The following is a 15,420-nucleotide window of genomic DNA, read 5'->3' as shown; positions in this document are numbered from 1 at the left end:
TTTCAAAATAATTCAAATTTAGCAGCAATTTTCTACGTTTTCTTCTGAAAGGTTAAAATTAAAACAGAAGTTTCAAAACAGAAATATTAAAGATTAATTCATGAAACCTCTGTTCCCTGTGTTTTGTATTATTTTGTTTTATTAATTGCTTAATGTCTTTTCACTGCTTTGATATAAAATTTAATTTTCAGAATTTGTATATTTATTTCAGTTCGTTACTATTATTTTATGTATTGTACTACACTAACAATTTTAGTCACAATTTCTGACTACTGTCTATTTTGGCTACTAACTCTTTTCTCGAGAAATCAGGTCCTCTGCGAGACAGAACCAAAGTTAAAGAACGATGTAACGTTACATACAGCTTTAAAGGAAGGAAATATATTGTACCTCAGTGCGTGCGGCAGAGCTCAACTACTCGTATTTCACTGATGAATGTTCCTTTTTGTTTCAAGGCCGGAAGCCTGATTTTCTGATCGCAAAATTAATATTTCACTTTTATGAGCAGGGGTCGTGAATCTCCACCCATAAGGCTGTTAGCAATTGCTATATTCTTATTTATTTACTCTGATTTCATTTATTTCCCATATTTCAGCGTATCATTACTTCTCATTTCTAGCCCTTTCATTACAGCATATAATACGTAGGGGCACTGAATACCACGTACTCAAATCTTGACCTTAATGTTATAATTAAACAGGCTCATATTTTCCAACAATCAAGTAAATGCACAAGTGAATTTTGAAAACTGATGAAACTGATGACACTGATTCCTTTCGACAGAATGATGTGACATCCATACCACTGCTCGATTCAAAGTCCCGATAAACTGTTAAAACATACAAAATGCAAATAACTGTTAGGTCTCAAGGAGAGGTAAGGAAATTAATGTAGTATATATATTATGGCACAGCACTCGATAGCTAACTGCTTCAGGAAAAATAACTTCATGGAAGATTTTCCGATGGAAACTAGCTTGCATTCATTTGACACGTGAACTGTTGTCATCCCGTTTAGCCGCTAAGAAGTAAACACGGATCAAATATTAGCATGCGGTGACCTGACACTCTGCTAGTGATGCTTCGGTGTTTGTTCCGACATTCCTTTCTTTAACATAAAGGAGTGTAAAAAGAAGATTTACAAAATATTAAAAGGACAGCCTTTTGAACAAAAGTTTAAACCAAAATATGCAGAAATGTTTGAACTAATTACAAAAAATCTATCACAAGCATTGCATTTTATTTTGATTTCAGAAGACATTATACACGAGAATTAGAAATTTTTCAGTCGAAGTGTGTTAGACACCTGTTTTACTTATGATGCTCAGATTATGAGTAAACGCTTGTCGCAAAATGTTATTTTGAAATCCTCCGAAAATTGCTTTTTAAATTATTAACTTACGCCATACTGAGGAACTCACTTTACATAGAAATATGGAAGTAAATTAAGGATTTTGCATATCTTCAACTAGCAGTATTCGCTTCGGCAGTACATATACTAAAATTGGAAGGATACAGAGAAGATCTTCAACTAGCAGGAAAATCTGTTGTGAAAAACAAGTTTTTATCGTGAAACAGATACAATAATAATTGTTCTAGGTGTTAAAAACGTGACATAGCAGATTTTTAAAAAAGATTTCTACTTGCACAGTTAAAAACATGCCTCTAGTTCTACATCCTGGTACTTAAAATAACCTAACATTTCTGACTGACTGACTGAAAGTAATTTGGCATTTTAAACATCTTAAGACTCCATTTTTGCGAGGGCTGTACACTAGCACTTTCTTATCTCTTGAAAACTAGAATTAAAATTTCTTTGATATTCTGTCAGTGACAAGCAAAAGCTTATCACCGAAATCTGAAATAAAATTTACGAAAAGAAAACATAAGAATAACGTAAACTACCGTGCAGGCAGCCATCAATTCTTAATATATCCATAAAATGAACATTTAAAAGTCTGATAAAATTAAACACACCTACTGAAAAGAAATATTTTTCTTAATAATAAAAAATATAGTAGTATGAGTACTTGTATATTTATTTAATTACAGTCTCAGGATCGAATACAACCAATTCAGTTTTTAGAGACATTAGGTATTCTTTGGAAGCAGGAAAGATGAAAAAATTAGCAACCGCCTTCGCCAGGAGTCGAACCACGGACCTCTGGAATACCGGTCCAGCGTGCAGAACCACTATACCACGAAGACACGCTAGGAAAGCGGAAGAGATACCTTATATACTTCCCCTTTTAAAGGGCGACTAGGGTTTTAGGGGACCTAGTCGCAAAATCCTGGTTGTGGAGAATCCTCATTCAACACCCTTTTAGTTCGGGCGCCACTGTAGAGACATTAGGATTTTTTTGGGAGCAAGTAAGATGAAAAATTATCAAACGCCTTCACCGGGAATCGAACCACGGACCTCTGGAATACCGGCCCAGCGTGCAGAACCACTACACCACGAAGGCACGCTAGGAAGACGGGAGAAATACCTTATAAGTCAAAATGCTGAATGAAAAAGAATCAATGTAGTATATATGTATACAAAATTACAGGGCAGAACGTTTAATAATTTAAGACTTAAAAATCAACTAAATGTTACGTCTAAATTTGAAAGGAAAATAAATTGTAAAAGGTTACTCAATGTTCTAATTTGAGCTAGTGACAATTCTGATTTGGGTAGGAGTATAGTGTCAGGGAAGAGAAGAAAGAAAATATGTATCACATTATCTTTAACAGCAGCTGTGTTTTTGCACCTGAATTAATTTGTCAAGAATTAAATATTTGAATGACACAACTTATCGATTACCCATTAAGGCGTTAGTATAACATCATAAAAGTGATAGTTCCTCTATAATATTTCTCAAAATAAAAGAGGCAGTAATCATAAGATGAATATACCTGAAAATTATCACTATGTGTGTGGTACATATTGTAAGAATATCATTATATTGAACTAACGTGACAAGAGAATAGATACAGGTGTTATTCATAAAAACCATGGCGCTAATATAACAGCATAAAAGTGATAGTTCCTCTATAATATTTCTCAAAATAAAAGAGGCAGTAATCATAAGATGAATATACCTGAAAATTATCACTATGTGTGTGGTACATATTGTAAGAATATCATTATATTGAACTAACGTGACAAGAGAATAGATACAGGTGTTATTCATAAAAACCATGGCGCTAATATAACAGCATAAAAGTGATAGTTCCTCTATAATATTTCTCAAAATAAAAGAGGCAGTAATCATAAGATGAATATACCTGCAAAGTATCACTATGTGTGTGATACATATTGCAAGAATATCATTGTATTAAACTAACGTGACAAGAGAATATATACAGGTGTTATTCATAAAAACCATGGCAAGAACTGTATATCTAATGATGTAGAACTTTTTCATCTCATCTTTAAAAGGCACAAAAATATACTTTTGCATTATTCGTTAACGCTGAAGACGTGAATTTCTATTTCAATTCACAAAGGCGTGTTGTCACCCCCTTAAAAATCGAAGAAAATTTGCACAGCTCCCTTTGATTTCAGTTTCTGGTTAGATAAACTATTTATTCCAAATTCTAGTTTGAAATAGAATTAATAGTTTATCTAGAATCGAAGCTTAGAATTGACTCACCAATGTTTATCTTAACAACATTCAGAACTTTCACTGCAAACTTCTGGTTTTAGGTGATAGTTCTAAATTTTGGTTCCCTTCATATGTAATTCTAGTAGAAAATCATCATCTGAGGCACTGATGACACCCAGAAGCAAGTTAATGCGATTGCGAATATATTTTTTGTCAATTAATTAACACTGTTATGCTGTTAATTATTACGAAAAGAATTTGAAGATAGGTGTGTGATATTAAGTTTTTTTGGAGATATTTGGAGTTCAATTTTGCATTATTTTATTACTATTGAAAAGAACGTTAGTAAAAGCCCAGAAAATTTGCAAATGAAGGTAACTTACACTGATATAAATCTTTTTCAACGATTTGAAAATACATATCTGATTGACGTACTTGTCAAATGATAAATACCCTCAATTTTTGCAACAAGAATAATCACTTTGTTTTGGAGTACATTTACTTAAAAACAGTTTTCTGTCCCGCAATTAAAAATGAATAAGTTTAAAAAAGGGCCGGGTTGAACGATAAGTATTTGCAATCTGTGATCAAGATAGTTTCTAGTATTTTTTTTTCGAAGGTTGGAAATTTATTGAAATCGAAACATGATGAGGTATTACAGTAAAAGATAAAGAAGTTTATAAGTATTTACATACAAATACGTATATATATTATTCATCAAAGAAAAATTTACTAACTAAAAGAGAGTTTAAGTTGTCATTATTTATTCTCAAGTTTTCCCGCACTAGAAAAGTTTTTAGTAATTTGTTTACTTCTAGTTTCAAGTTAGAAGTCAGTTATATAGTGGTTTATTCAACACAATAGAATTTCTTGAAATAAATATCGGAATTAAAATTAATAGCTTTCAATACGTTTGAATTACAAAGTGTAACCATTCAAAATTTTTTTCCACATATCAGATTTCTGACAGGAGAGAAGTATAAATTTCAGTTTTTTCTTTGCGTCATTGTTATTATTGTTTATGCGTGCTTTAATAAAGAATTAATAAATAAAGTTTTTAATTTGGTTTTGCTAAAATAAGTTTTTCAGTTTTTGTAAAAACATATTTCATCCCTTCAGCTGCTTTCAGGTCGTGCATCTGGCCCGCATGCAGTCTGAGTCCGAGATCATTCATCGAAGGGACTCACCATTAGCCAGATTTCACTGCTATATGTATATTTTTATAAATATGAATAATCCGGTGAAACTGAAGAAGACTTAAAAAAGAAATTTCTTCTAATATCATATGAAGTTAAAATTAAATTCCCGTGTCAAGAAGAAAATTTGGAGCTTCTTTAGTGTCATTATATTTCCAATCCCGTGCTAGAAATCGAAGAAGGATGAATATAGAGTTTTCAATATACCTACTACAGTTTAATTGCATACATAAACATATGTACAACGATGGGTAACAATAATAAATGCAGCCGTAAAATTGTTATAAACAGAAATAGGCTGCTTAAGTATAGTGAACGTAGCGTTAATTTTATTTAACGTTCTTGTAAGGATTCAGAAGATATGGCAACTGAATTTCTAGTACAATCGCTGTCTCTTTAAAAGGATTATGGTTGAAATTTTGAAGGTTCATTGCTATAAAATTCTGTAATGAGTAAAATATTAAATTTCGAAAATGGAAAAGTATACTAATTAAGAAGTGGTAGATATATCTGACAACGTTCGCACTCATGTCCATGGAAAAGGGCAAAAATTACTCCGATATACAAAGGATTTCCATAATTAACAACTTGATTAAGTCAATTGGGGGTCTAAGAGGTTAAGTATTTAAATTCAGCATAAAGTTTTAGTACCAGAGAAAACGTTTCTTGGATTATTAAATAAACATATAAAGCATATTGAGACAAGTCATGTTTCATCTGACGTAATGTGAAATTTATAATTTTTCATCAATATTTAGTTATAACATCATTATTTTACCTTGCTTTATTTATTTCGAACTAGTGCTTAAAACTGATGTGTTTCCTAATAATTTTAACACGAATGTGAAATTCTGTGTATAGCCTCGATTCCTTTCAGTACTTTAGTACCCGATCATCAATTTCTTATTAACGTTTTCTCTTACCCTTGATCCACTTTCCTCAACCTTGAAAGTATTCTCAGTGCTTTTGGAATGTTTGCGTGACATTTTTTGAACATCCAAGGTAGGACAAATTTCAATTAATGGTCACCCACATTAGACACACGTCTTATCTGTACACCCTTCATTAAGCATTCGATGAAGCTGCTGTCATTTATATTTACTCTTCTTCTTCAAGGAAAGTGTACTCCTCAGGCTGAAGATTTCCGAGACACACCCATGTTACATACATCTTTTTAAACTTCCTTTTTTGTTTCTGTCAAGAACCGTTACTATCCTGAAGATTTCCTGCTATCGGAAGATTTTTTTAATGTTATTTTACATTAATCCCACCCAAGGCAAAGAATTGACTAGCAATGAGCAATTGCGATTAACTAGTAGATTCACGAAAATACTTTCTCAGACGAACGCTTAGATTTTAGCCCTTAGGCTAGAATTTGGGGCCCACACCTGATGATCAATGATATTTATTTGACTTATTACTGCATTCTTTGTTTTTCTTTTAAAAATTGTAATTTTTCCAAGGTGACGATATGAAAAGTATAAAACATCCGTCTTCCCTTAAACGAAGCATCACTTCAGCTCTTGTCTTAGGTCTACATCCTACTCAGTAGCATCTCCAGCTCTCACCATGAAATTTGTAAGTGCTACTTATTATTATTTTATTGTTTTATCTAGTAGTTCAATTGTCATGCCGAAGATAATGTTTATTTCTATTTTGAAAATAACTTATTTCTTGAGATTTTTCTGTAATGTTTTCTTTAATTTCCAATAAAATCTTCTTTTTCAATCGGAAATAAAACTGTAGCAAAACGATTAGCAGATAGATAAGCTTTGGAAGTACAAATTTTTTTAAAGGATATGCAAAATTGTTTCATAAATTTAAGAAATTTCTTATCATTTTCCATTACTATCATGTGAACTGGTTTTAAAACTTTTCGTTTCATGGCACTTTATTATTGTGTTTATCTTTAAAAAATGCGTTTTTCAGATTTCTGTATTCATATTATTACTTCAGTAATATCTTTAGAAAAATATTATTATATATAATAAGTATTTATTAAATATAAAACCATACACTGTTTTCATTAAATTTTGTCCTTTCTATTACGAATTCTCTTTTTTTCAATAAATAAGTGTCTGAAATGTGAAAATAGTGGTTAATGAAAAATAACTGATAATTTTTTAGAAATGCGTTAATGTTTCATGTATACAATACGTGTAAATAGAATAAGAGAAATATAGGCAGAAGACAATATACCTTCATAACACATTGGTGCAGAATGCTTTAAAACTCAACATTAATAATAATATCTGAAATAACGCCAGGTATTTTTAATTCTCAGTTAAATGTGCCTCCCTGACATTCTTAATCTTAATGTATCTCTGTAATTATTTGATTTCCTATTCTTTTCTCATATTAGGGTTCTTCAGAATAAACTAATAGTGTGCAGTCGCATAGCGGTTGGTAGTCGCTGAATTAGAATTTGATAAAACAGTAAGCAAAACCTAACTTAAAAACAAATTGCAGAAGAGCGAATTTCACCATGAACTTAAAAGAATGCTTTATTTAGATAAAGAGAGAAAAGCTTTTCTTCGGTTTTGTACTTGTATGAAGCTTTTCATAGTTTCTAAATCTGTGTTACTACACAAGATTCTTTTATTACTCACGATAGCACTTTAGTTAATTTTAAACAAGTGTTTTCACTTGGTTTCATTAATTACATTTTATTTCGATTAAAGCCAGAATTTAGATCCTTAAGAAGATTGGGTTTCCTTTGACTTTTCAGTAAATATATTCCCATTAAATCTAACTTACTTAAAGTTTAATTATGAAGTTCGTTTTCTTTTAAAATATTTTATTTTAAATCTTAGTTCTCTAATCTGAGCTTCATTAACACTTTATTGCACATGAGTCTGCTGTTATGTCGACTAAAATTTTACAAAGTGTTTACCTTCTACAGTTACAATGAATAGTATAGACTCATGTCTAAACTCAGTACTTAAACGGTATACAAGTTAGAATTTATAGTTTTAATCAGAAGAGAGAATTCTGGGTTTAAAATCTTGCATGAATTTGTGGCATTTTTGTAAATTTTAGCTTCATTAAAACCCTAAATCAAATAACGACAAAGGTCTGGAGGGACTAGGAGCCATTCAGTTGCATTTTTTATATATGCTTCTGCATCTGAATCAATTAGCGAAGCTCCGAGTAGCTGTTTCTAGTTAAGCGCAACTGGAGAAGCTTTCTAAGCCTTTTTAGCTTCATTCTTTAGGAGGAATTCCAAATTGCTTGAATAACATCAGCCAGTCATCTTGTAACAGCGAGCTCTTCGAATGCAGCTTTTTGCTCCAACAACTGGCGACAGCACCTTTCGTGAATATTATGTTTTAAAATACTATGTTAGAAAACATTGCAACCGCATAGTAATTTTTGAGCACTGATGGTGGAATGCTACAATACTCTCAGTCTTTTCATGCTCCAATAATGGATTGCTAACATAACTATCTAGCTGAAAATAAGATTAGTCGCTAATTCTCATTCAGTCTTTTCATTTGTTTTACATCTAAATCATAAATTTACAAAATAATATAGCATATTTATGCCCCTTTTTTTCAATCGCTGAAGTGAGCTGCATCTTGAACAGAAATAAAATCAATGAGTTTATAATTCTTTATAGCTAATTTCATGACATCCTTAATCGAAGCCTTTGCGTTAAAGAGGATAATTTCCGTTTTCTCAAAGGTAATTTTCTTCTGTTTACCATTTTTATTCAGTCATAAGAGTAGGTTTGAAACTAAATAATGCATTTCTTTCTCCCAAAAGACATCTAATTCACTCGAATTTTGAAATTAGACTTTAAAAGAAAAGCGAAAGAGAACGGAAAAACACCTGAATCTAAGGCCATCATAAAAGTAAATGAATTTTGAAATCACTAAATTTCAATTGAATTTCCACATTACTTATTATTTTCATAAACTTTGCTTATGATAAATAGACTCTCTTCAAGGCCTAAAGATATCACACCAAAATTTGTTTCAAACTAAGAAAGAAAACCCTATTCTATAATTTCAATAAGCTCTTATAAAACAGTATTTATAGAAATAAATCTATAGAAATACGGCCGTGATAATTTTATCGTGTTGCATCGTTTCCTCTTTAAATAAATATTTAAATCGCGATAAACCAATAATTTGAATAAAAAAACTTTAAACAAGCAACAGTTCTCTTGATTTTAGAGTGTAAGGTAAAATAATAATGCTTTGTTTGCTTAGATTTACTTTTTTTTTTTTTTTTTTTTTTTTTTTTGGAAACTTTTAAATTCAAAACCTTAAATGGTTTACTTTATCGTTTATATAATTTATTCGCCTAGTGACTAGAATTTACTCTAAACATCCAGTCTTTAATATACGTTTTTTAAAAACACTGTTTTTAATAAAACCCAAAACATCTAAAATACTTCGGATTAATTAGAATTTCACTCAAATCCAGAGTATAAAACTGTGCGGGGTGATAAGGAAAAAACACGATTCACTTCATCGCTTATAAAAATTTATATGCCTAATATCTATAACTTATTCTAAACATCCAGTCTTTAATACATATTTCATAAAAGAAACTATTTGCAATAAGATTTTGCTCCATTCTGTATAATGCAAAACGTCAAAGTTACTTATGATTAACTCAAATTTCACTCACATCCAGAGTATAAAACTGCTTGGAAGTGATAGCGAAACAATATGTGTTCTCTTTCTTTCGGCTGTAATCGAGTAATTGACATTTTCCAGACACTGATGTCGTATTCCTTTTTTACCGACAAAGAATTGTCTTCACTTTCTTGTATATTTTCTTGCCGATCAATTAAAAACCTTTTTTTTTAAATGCAAGAGAAAGAGCAATTGAATTGAGGAAGGAAGTAAACAGATTGGTAATTAAGTGAAATTGTAAGACGAACGAAATGTTCCTTGCAATTAGAGCGAGAAATCAGTTGCAAGAGTTAGAAACGGTAGCATATATAATAGTTTAACGTTTTGAAGCATAGGAGCTGGAAGATTATTCAAAGCTACGTATTTATAAAGACAGTGTCTCTAATTCTGCTATAAATGAAAAGGACTTATTTGACTGGATGTGCAGAAAAATACAGTGAATGTAAATGTGAAATGCGGAGTAATCTGAAGGATCAAAGTGTCAGTAAAAAACGTTAAAATATTCTTTCACTTTACAAAGTATATAGATTGAGAACTTGAAAAATCTAATTAATTTATGTTTGTCATTTCAAAGCAGCTGTTAATGTGTCTTTAATTAATAAATGTCCTGTGGACCGAGAAACAGCCCTCCTAAAAAATTTAAGACATGATAGTAGGCGTTTTAGTCGTTGTGAAGACTCATTTTGTAAGTTTTTTTGGTGTGTGTGTGCTGAGTTCTAGTTTTAGAATTAAGTACTTTAAGACTTATATTTTTTTAGTTAAACTCACGTTAGTTAATGTTACGTATTTTCATACTACTATCTTATTTACTACACAGTATTTAATGCACAGCAAATTTATCTGTAGATATTTCCTAGTTTTTAATATTTCCCTTTATTTATAAAGTGCCTCAAATTTTTAAAAATGTTTTTAAGAAACGTTACCCTTAAGAACTTTTATGGCTTCATTTAAAAAAGGAACTTTTGTAAAATGCTGAAAGATATATATATATATATATATATATATATATATATATATATATATGGATATATATATATATATATATATATATATATATGGATATATATATATATATATGGATATATATATATATATATATATATATATATGGATTCATACGGATATATATATGGACTTATATATGTATATATATAAACCCAAATTTCTAAAAATGTTTCATACATTATACAGAATTAGGAAAATAGTACGATATAACGTCCTTGCTTTAAATTAAAATATTTTTTGAATTCGAAATATTAAATACCATAAACAGCAGTGTCAGTGTAGAGGAGCAAATACTTTTTAAAAATTGGATAAAACAATAGGCGTGTTTAAAAGTATAAATTTTTACTGAATATTCAATGCACTTGCAATGATTCACTTTTATTGATTATAAGAGAATAATCCTTTGCACAAAAACTAGTTAAATTCACTTAAATCTACTAAAACGTATATAGCATTATCCTTAACTCACCACTGCAAAATAACCCGATGTTCAGAATGCAAATATCGCGATTTGCGATGCCATATCATATTTTTAAGCATCTTTATTTCTATGTAGTATGTGAAAACTTTAGTAAACTATGATTATGGCTCTTTAAGTTGTTTCACAATTAATATTTCTATTTGTGCATTTCTATTTCTCTTTTTGGCGCGTTCATGTTGCTAACGTAAAAAGAAGCTGGTCAGTGTAACCTTAAACTATATTTGCTATGCCTACCTATTAGCATCTCTTTTTCCTTTTCTTTCGAATATACATCAGACCACAATACATGGGCTGCTAATTATAATAACGAGCCTTAAACTTTTACCTCCTAATACTTCACGCATCCAAGCATAGCGTTTATGAGAAACCATTTGTATTTATATAAACTTTCTCTCTGGAAAATCGCGAACAATGTCCGGAAATATCCTTTGTCTGATTCTCTATATGCCGCAGAGCTGGGTGTATGGAAATGGGCCTGCCACACTCTTGAGTGACTAAGTACTCAGTAGTCAGTGTCAGTATCATCAACAGACTTAGGAAACTGCTTCTCAGCGAAGATAGGTTGTTGAGCTGACTTTTTCCAAACCATTTACTGGTGACAACGTCTTTTGAAAACAACTTCTTATCTCTTCTGCTAGAAGCACAATGACGCCTGAGTTTGTTTCCGATCATTTGTAACCACAAGCTTAAGGATATCTTCGATTTCGTTAATCTTCTATTTCTGTATGTTTCATTAATATTCTCAATCGGCGAAAGATTGAGGATTGCCGATTGAGAATATTAATGAAACAAAATATTTATTTTCATTTCATTAATGTTCTCGGTAATAGAGAATTTATTTTCGAGGAGAAATGTATTATTATTTATTAAAAATAAATATTCAGGGATGGTTATTTAATATTTCTTTTTAACGCGAAGACTCAAAGGCAGGGTGGCACAGGGCTCATTATATCAATGCGCTATACTGAAGATCCAGATTCGATTTCGGGCGAAGGCATAGCGAATCTTTGAAGACTCTGCTCTAGACAACCTAGCATTTTCAGAATCGAATCAAAGTTTTTTTTTTTTTTTTCCATAACAGACAGAAACTGCATCCACTAAAATGTAGGAATCTTTTAAACTAAGACTTGCCATACAGAACAAGACTACTGTTCTTGCTATCTTAACGTATGCAATTTTAACTTCTATTTCATTCTAAATTAGTGTTAGATATTATATAAAACTATAAAACTAAGTGTTAGAAAATTAGTTATTTCATCCAAACATATCGCTTGATTATCCAGAGGGTTATTAAAGCTCTAAGATTTCATCAGTATCACACTGTTCGCATTAAATATATTTTTAATCATTTGCACGCATCATAAATGTTTCTTTATATAATGCGATTACATTAAAATATCTGAAATTAGGACAGCTTAGCGTCACATTGGAACACGTTAACGTTTTCGTTTAAACTATCTACTTGGTTCCTTTCTGGTTAATGAATTCTTAGACATGCGAATTAGTTAATGAATTATCTTTAATGCATGAGATTTGCAACGTAAGTCCAATCTATTAAATTGTTAAAATATTTAAATAAATATATCTGCTTTATATTCCAAATTCAATCAAATGTATTTTTGTCCAATTCCAAACTCATCCGTAGATGTTTAATTGTTACTATGGAATTTCGTCTGTTCTTCCGCCATATATTTAAAAATTAAGAGACTCTAGTTATACTTTAATACATGATAATTACAGAACGTTCCACAAAATATTTTTGGCAAATTATATTAACTACATTATTTTCGCAGTTTACCTTCGAAGATCAAACTGTAGCTAAATAAATATCCTAATAAACAGTATAACAAAAAACATTCCTTGACTTCATCCGTAGTTTCTAACATAAATTAAAACTCTTTCTACTTTTGACACGCGAAACTTAAAATGGATTTTTAGGATTTGTATTATTTAACGTATTTTCAAAATGAATTTATCGAGATAAAAAGAAATTTATCAACAATTTTCTTAAAAAACTTCTTTTTCAAATTTCTTTTTTTTTAAATTCAAGCATAAGGTAAACAATTGTCGAATATTATTAAATGCCTAATTCCACATGTTTATTATTTTTGCTTCTATAAATAAATACATTTCACGGGGAAACTCTTTTTTTTATAGCTTGTGCTTCCCCTTCTTTTCGCTGTGGCCATGTCTGCAGAAATTGGCGTGAACCATGCTGGAGATTCTTATAATTTCCATTACGCAGCCGGTGATGCCGGCGGCCACCAACGGTCTGAAAGCGGACACGGAGGTTCAGTTTCAGGAAGTTACAGTTACATCGATCCCAATGGCCATCTAAGAAGTGTCAGTTACACTGCGGGTCCTGATGGTTTCAAGCCCTCTGGTGATATCGGAGTTGACAAGAAAACTGCTGATGATGCTGCTGCTCTTGCTGCCCTAGCACCCAAAGCCCCAGTTGCTCCTGCTGCAGTCGCTCCAATCCATCACTGGAATTATGCTCCATACTACCATCATGGAGCAGCCTGGGCCCACCATGCTGTGCCCAACTATGCACACTGGGGAGCCTTCTGGTAAATGAATATCAATAGTTATAAAAAATTTGCTCATCCTTGGGCTTAGACTTGTTCCCAAATTGTTCTCAATATCCGTTCAGAAATGCTCTGGAACGCACAATAGATTTCCAAACCTTTTTAAAATATCGCTTATGGGTCCAAACAAATGGTGTTCAGGAACTGGTGTTGGAAACTCAAGATTAGGAAAGCAATAAAAGACTCTTCATAGGCTCTGCCCCTGCTTGTTATAAAACTCTGAATTTTGTTGAAAATGAATAAAGAATTTATTGTTTGCTTACAGTTTCCTTTTCTTCTGAAACTCTATGAGGTACGGTTTGCATATTGATGTTCAAATTAGAGAGTAAATTTAAAACTTATGCTAGTTCAATAAAAGCTGATTAAAATTATACTGAAAATAATTATTTGTACAACTATATGCTACAGAAAACAAAAATTTATTGTTGAGTATGTATTTGCACAAAAAATGTGCAATTAAGTGGAATGCGAATTAATAATATTAATAATAATTAATAATAAAACCATGTTAAACATCATGCACATAGCTTTGTTAAATGTAAAATAAAAAATTTAAAAGAAGTCAGATATTGTTCATAATTTCAGAAAGACATAATTTAGATAAAGATTAGAAGTAATGAATTTTCTATATATTCGAAGCTGGGTCGAACAGAGTTTAGACGTCTCCAAAGAACTGAATATTTTCCGTAGCGTAACCATAAAAGTTGCTTTTATTTAATATTAAAATTTTAAGAAAAATGTGAAATTGGGATTTAGTAAAAAGCATTTCTAATAATACTATTTTAAAAATTGCACATGAAATACATAATTAAAATTCCTGAATCTTGAAATTAATTTTCTCAACATAATTTGAAAAAATTTTACTTGAATAACAATTCAAAATTTTATAATTTTCTTGAAGCTCTTTTTAAATCAAAGCAGAGTGGAGAGGATTATCTTAAAGCAGAGATGAACACTAAACTTGAAACTCTAAATTCTTTTCAAAAATTAAGAAAAATAATAAATATGAATGGTGAAATGCTATCATTGTTCTGATACTACTGCAATTGCAAATGTCCCATTCTTTATTCAAAGAATATTTGTTCACATTCTATATTTAATCGTGTTCTGTAATTAACATTAAAAAACTAATTTTTCCAATGTTCCAAGATAAAATATTTAACAGTTTTCTAGGTTAGGATACTAAAGCTCAATTTTTTAAAAAATTTGAAGTCTCCGGCTTCGAATCTAGAATATTTTCAGTGGAGGATTTGAATACCCATCTCTAATAAATACATAAATTATGTTCAGTAAACAGCTTTCAAGACGCTTATACAGGCTACAGATGATTTTGCCCCGCAGTGGATGGTTTGTCTCAGGCAGGTGTTGTTCATTGCTAACGTTTATTTGTAAAGTTTGCTAGTCGGACGTGATAGAACGTCCGGCTATATTTCCTTACATGTTTTTCTTCTCAGTAAGTCATGTAAGTCCCACATACGTGTCATTATAGTCCGCATACATAAGTCACTTCAGAGGTAGTCATTTATAAAGATGATAGCTAACTGAAGGTTCACTGTACATTTATTAATTATAAAAGAACTTATCTTTTTGTGTACGTTTAACCATTAACTAAAACTAGTCCTGGGGCTTCAATTCCAGGAATATATAAAATTACAATATTTTGAGTTTAATGTATTATTTGAATTTCACTATTTGAATTTAAAAATATTTTGTTAAGTGGATTGATATTTGCCACATACGAGAAGGGGATAATTAGAAACTAAGGATGAGAATTATTGATTAAATTTTTGCTTTAAAATATTTTTTCATGACTCCATAAAATATGAAGAATAAGAAAAGATGATCTTTAAAATCTATTTAAATCAATGTTGCTGACATAATGAAATTTAAACTACGAACACATGCACATTTGTAT

The 15,420-nt window shown here is 30.8% G+C and overlaps 2 protein-coding genes across 3 annotated transcripts in view; one reads left to right on the top strand and one right to left on the bottom strand.

Annotated features, from left to right (window-relative positions):
* The window catches only part of LOC118188874 (synaptic vesicular amine transporter-like), a 150,036-nt gene that overhangs the window by 134,417 nt on the left and 199 nt on the right, over positions 1-15,420 (bottom strand). The gene's annotated exons all lie outside the window — the stretch shown is intronic.
* Positions 6,224-13,765, top strand: LOC118198586 (adult-specific rigid cuticular protein 11.9-like). The gene is made up of 2 exons (XM_085809875.1): positions 6,224-6,363; positions 13,075-13,765. Exons 1-2 carry the CDS (start codon positions 6,355-6,357, stop codon positions 13,489-13,491), a joined length of 426 nt encoding a protein of 141 aa, XP_085666001.1. The 5' UTR covers positions 6,224-6,354; the 3' UTR covers positions 13,492-13,765.

Source organism: Stegodyphus dumicola, chromosome X2, assembly GCF_044657685.1.
Source record: "Stegodyphus dumicola isolate Sdum_Otavi_A_Nest chromosome X2, ASM4465768v1".
Classification (NCBI taxonomy): Eukaryota; Metazoa; Arthropoda; class Arachnida; order Araneae; family Eresidae; genus Stegodyphus; species Stegodyphus dumicola.
Note: the sequence above shows the minus strand (reverse complement) of the source record. Positions and strands in the feature narration are given on the sequence as shown.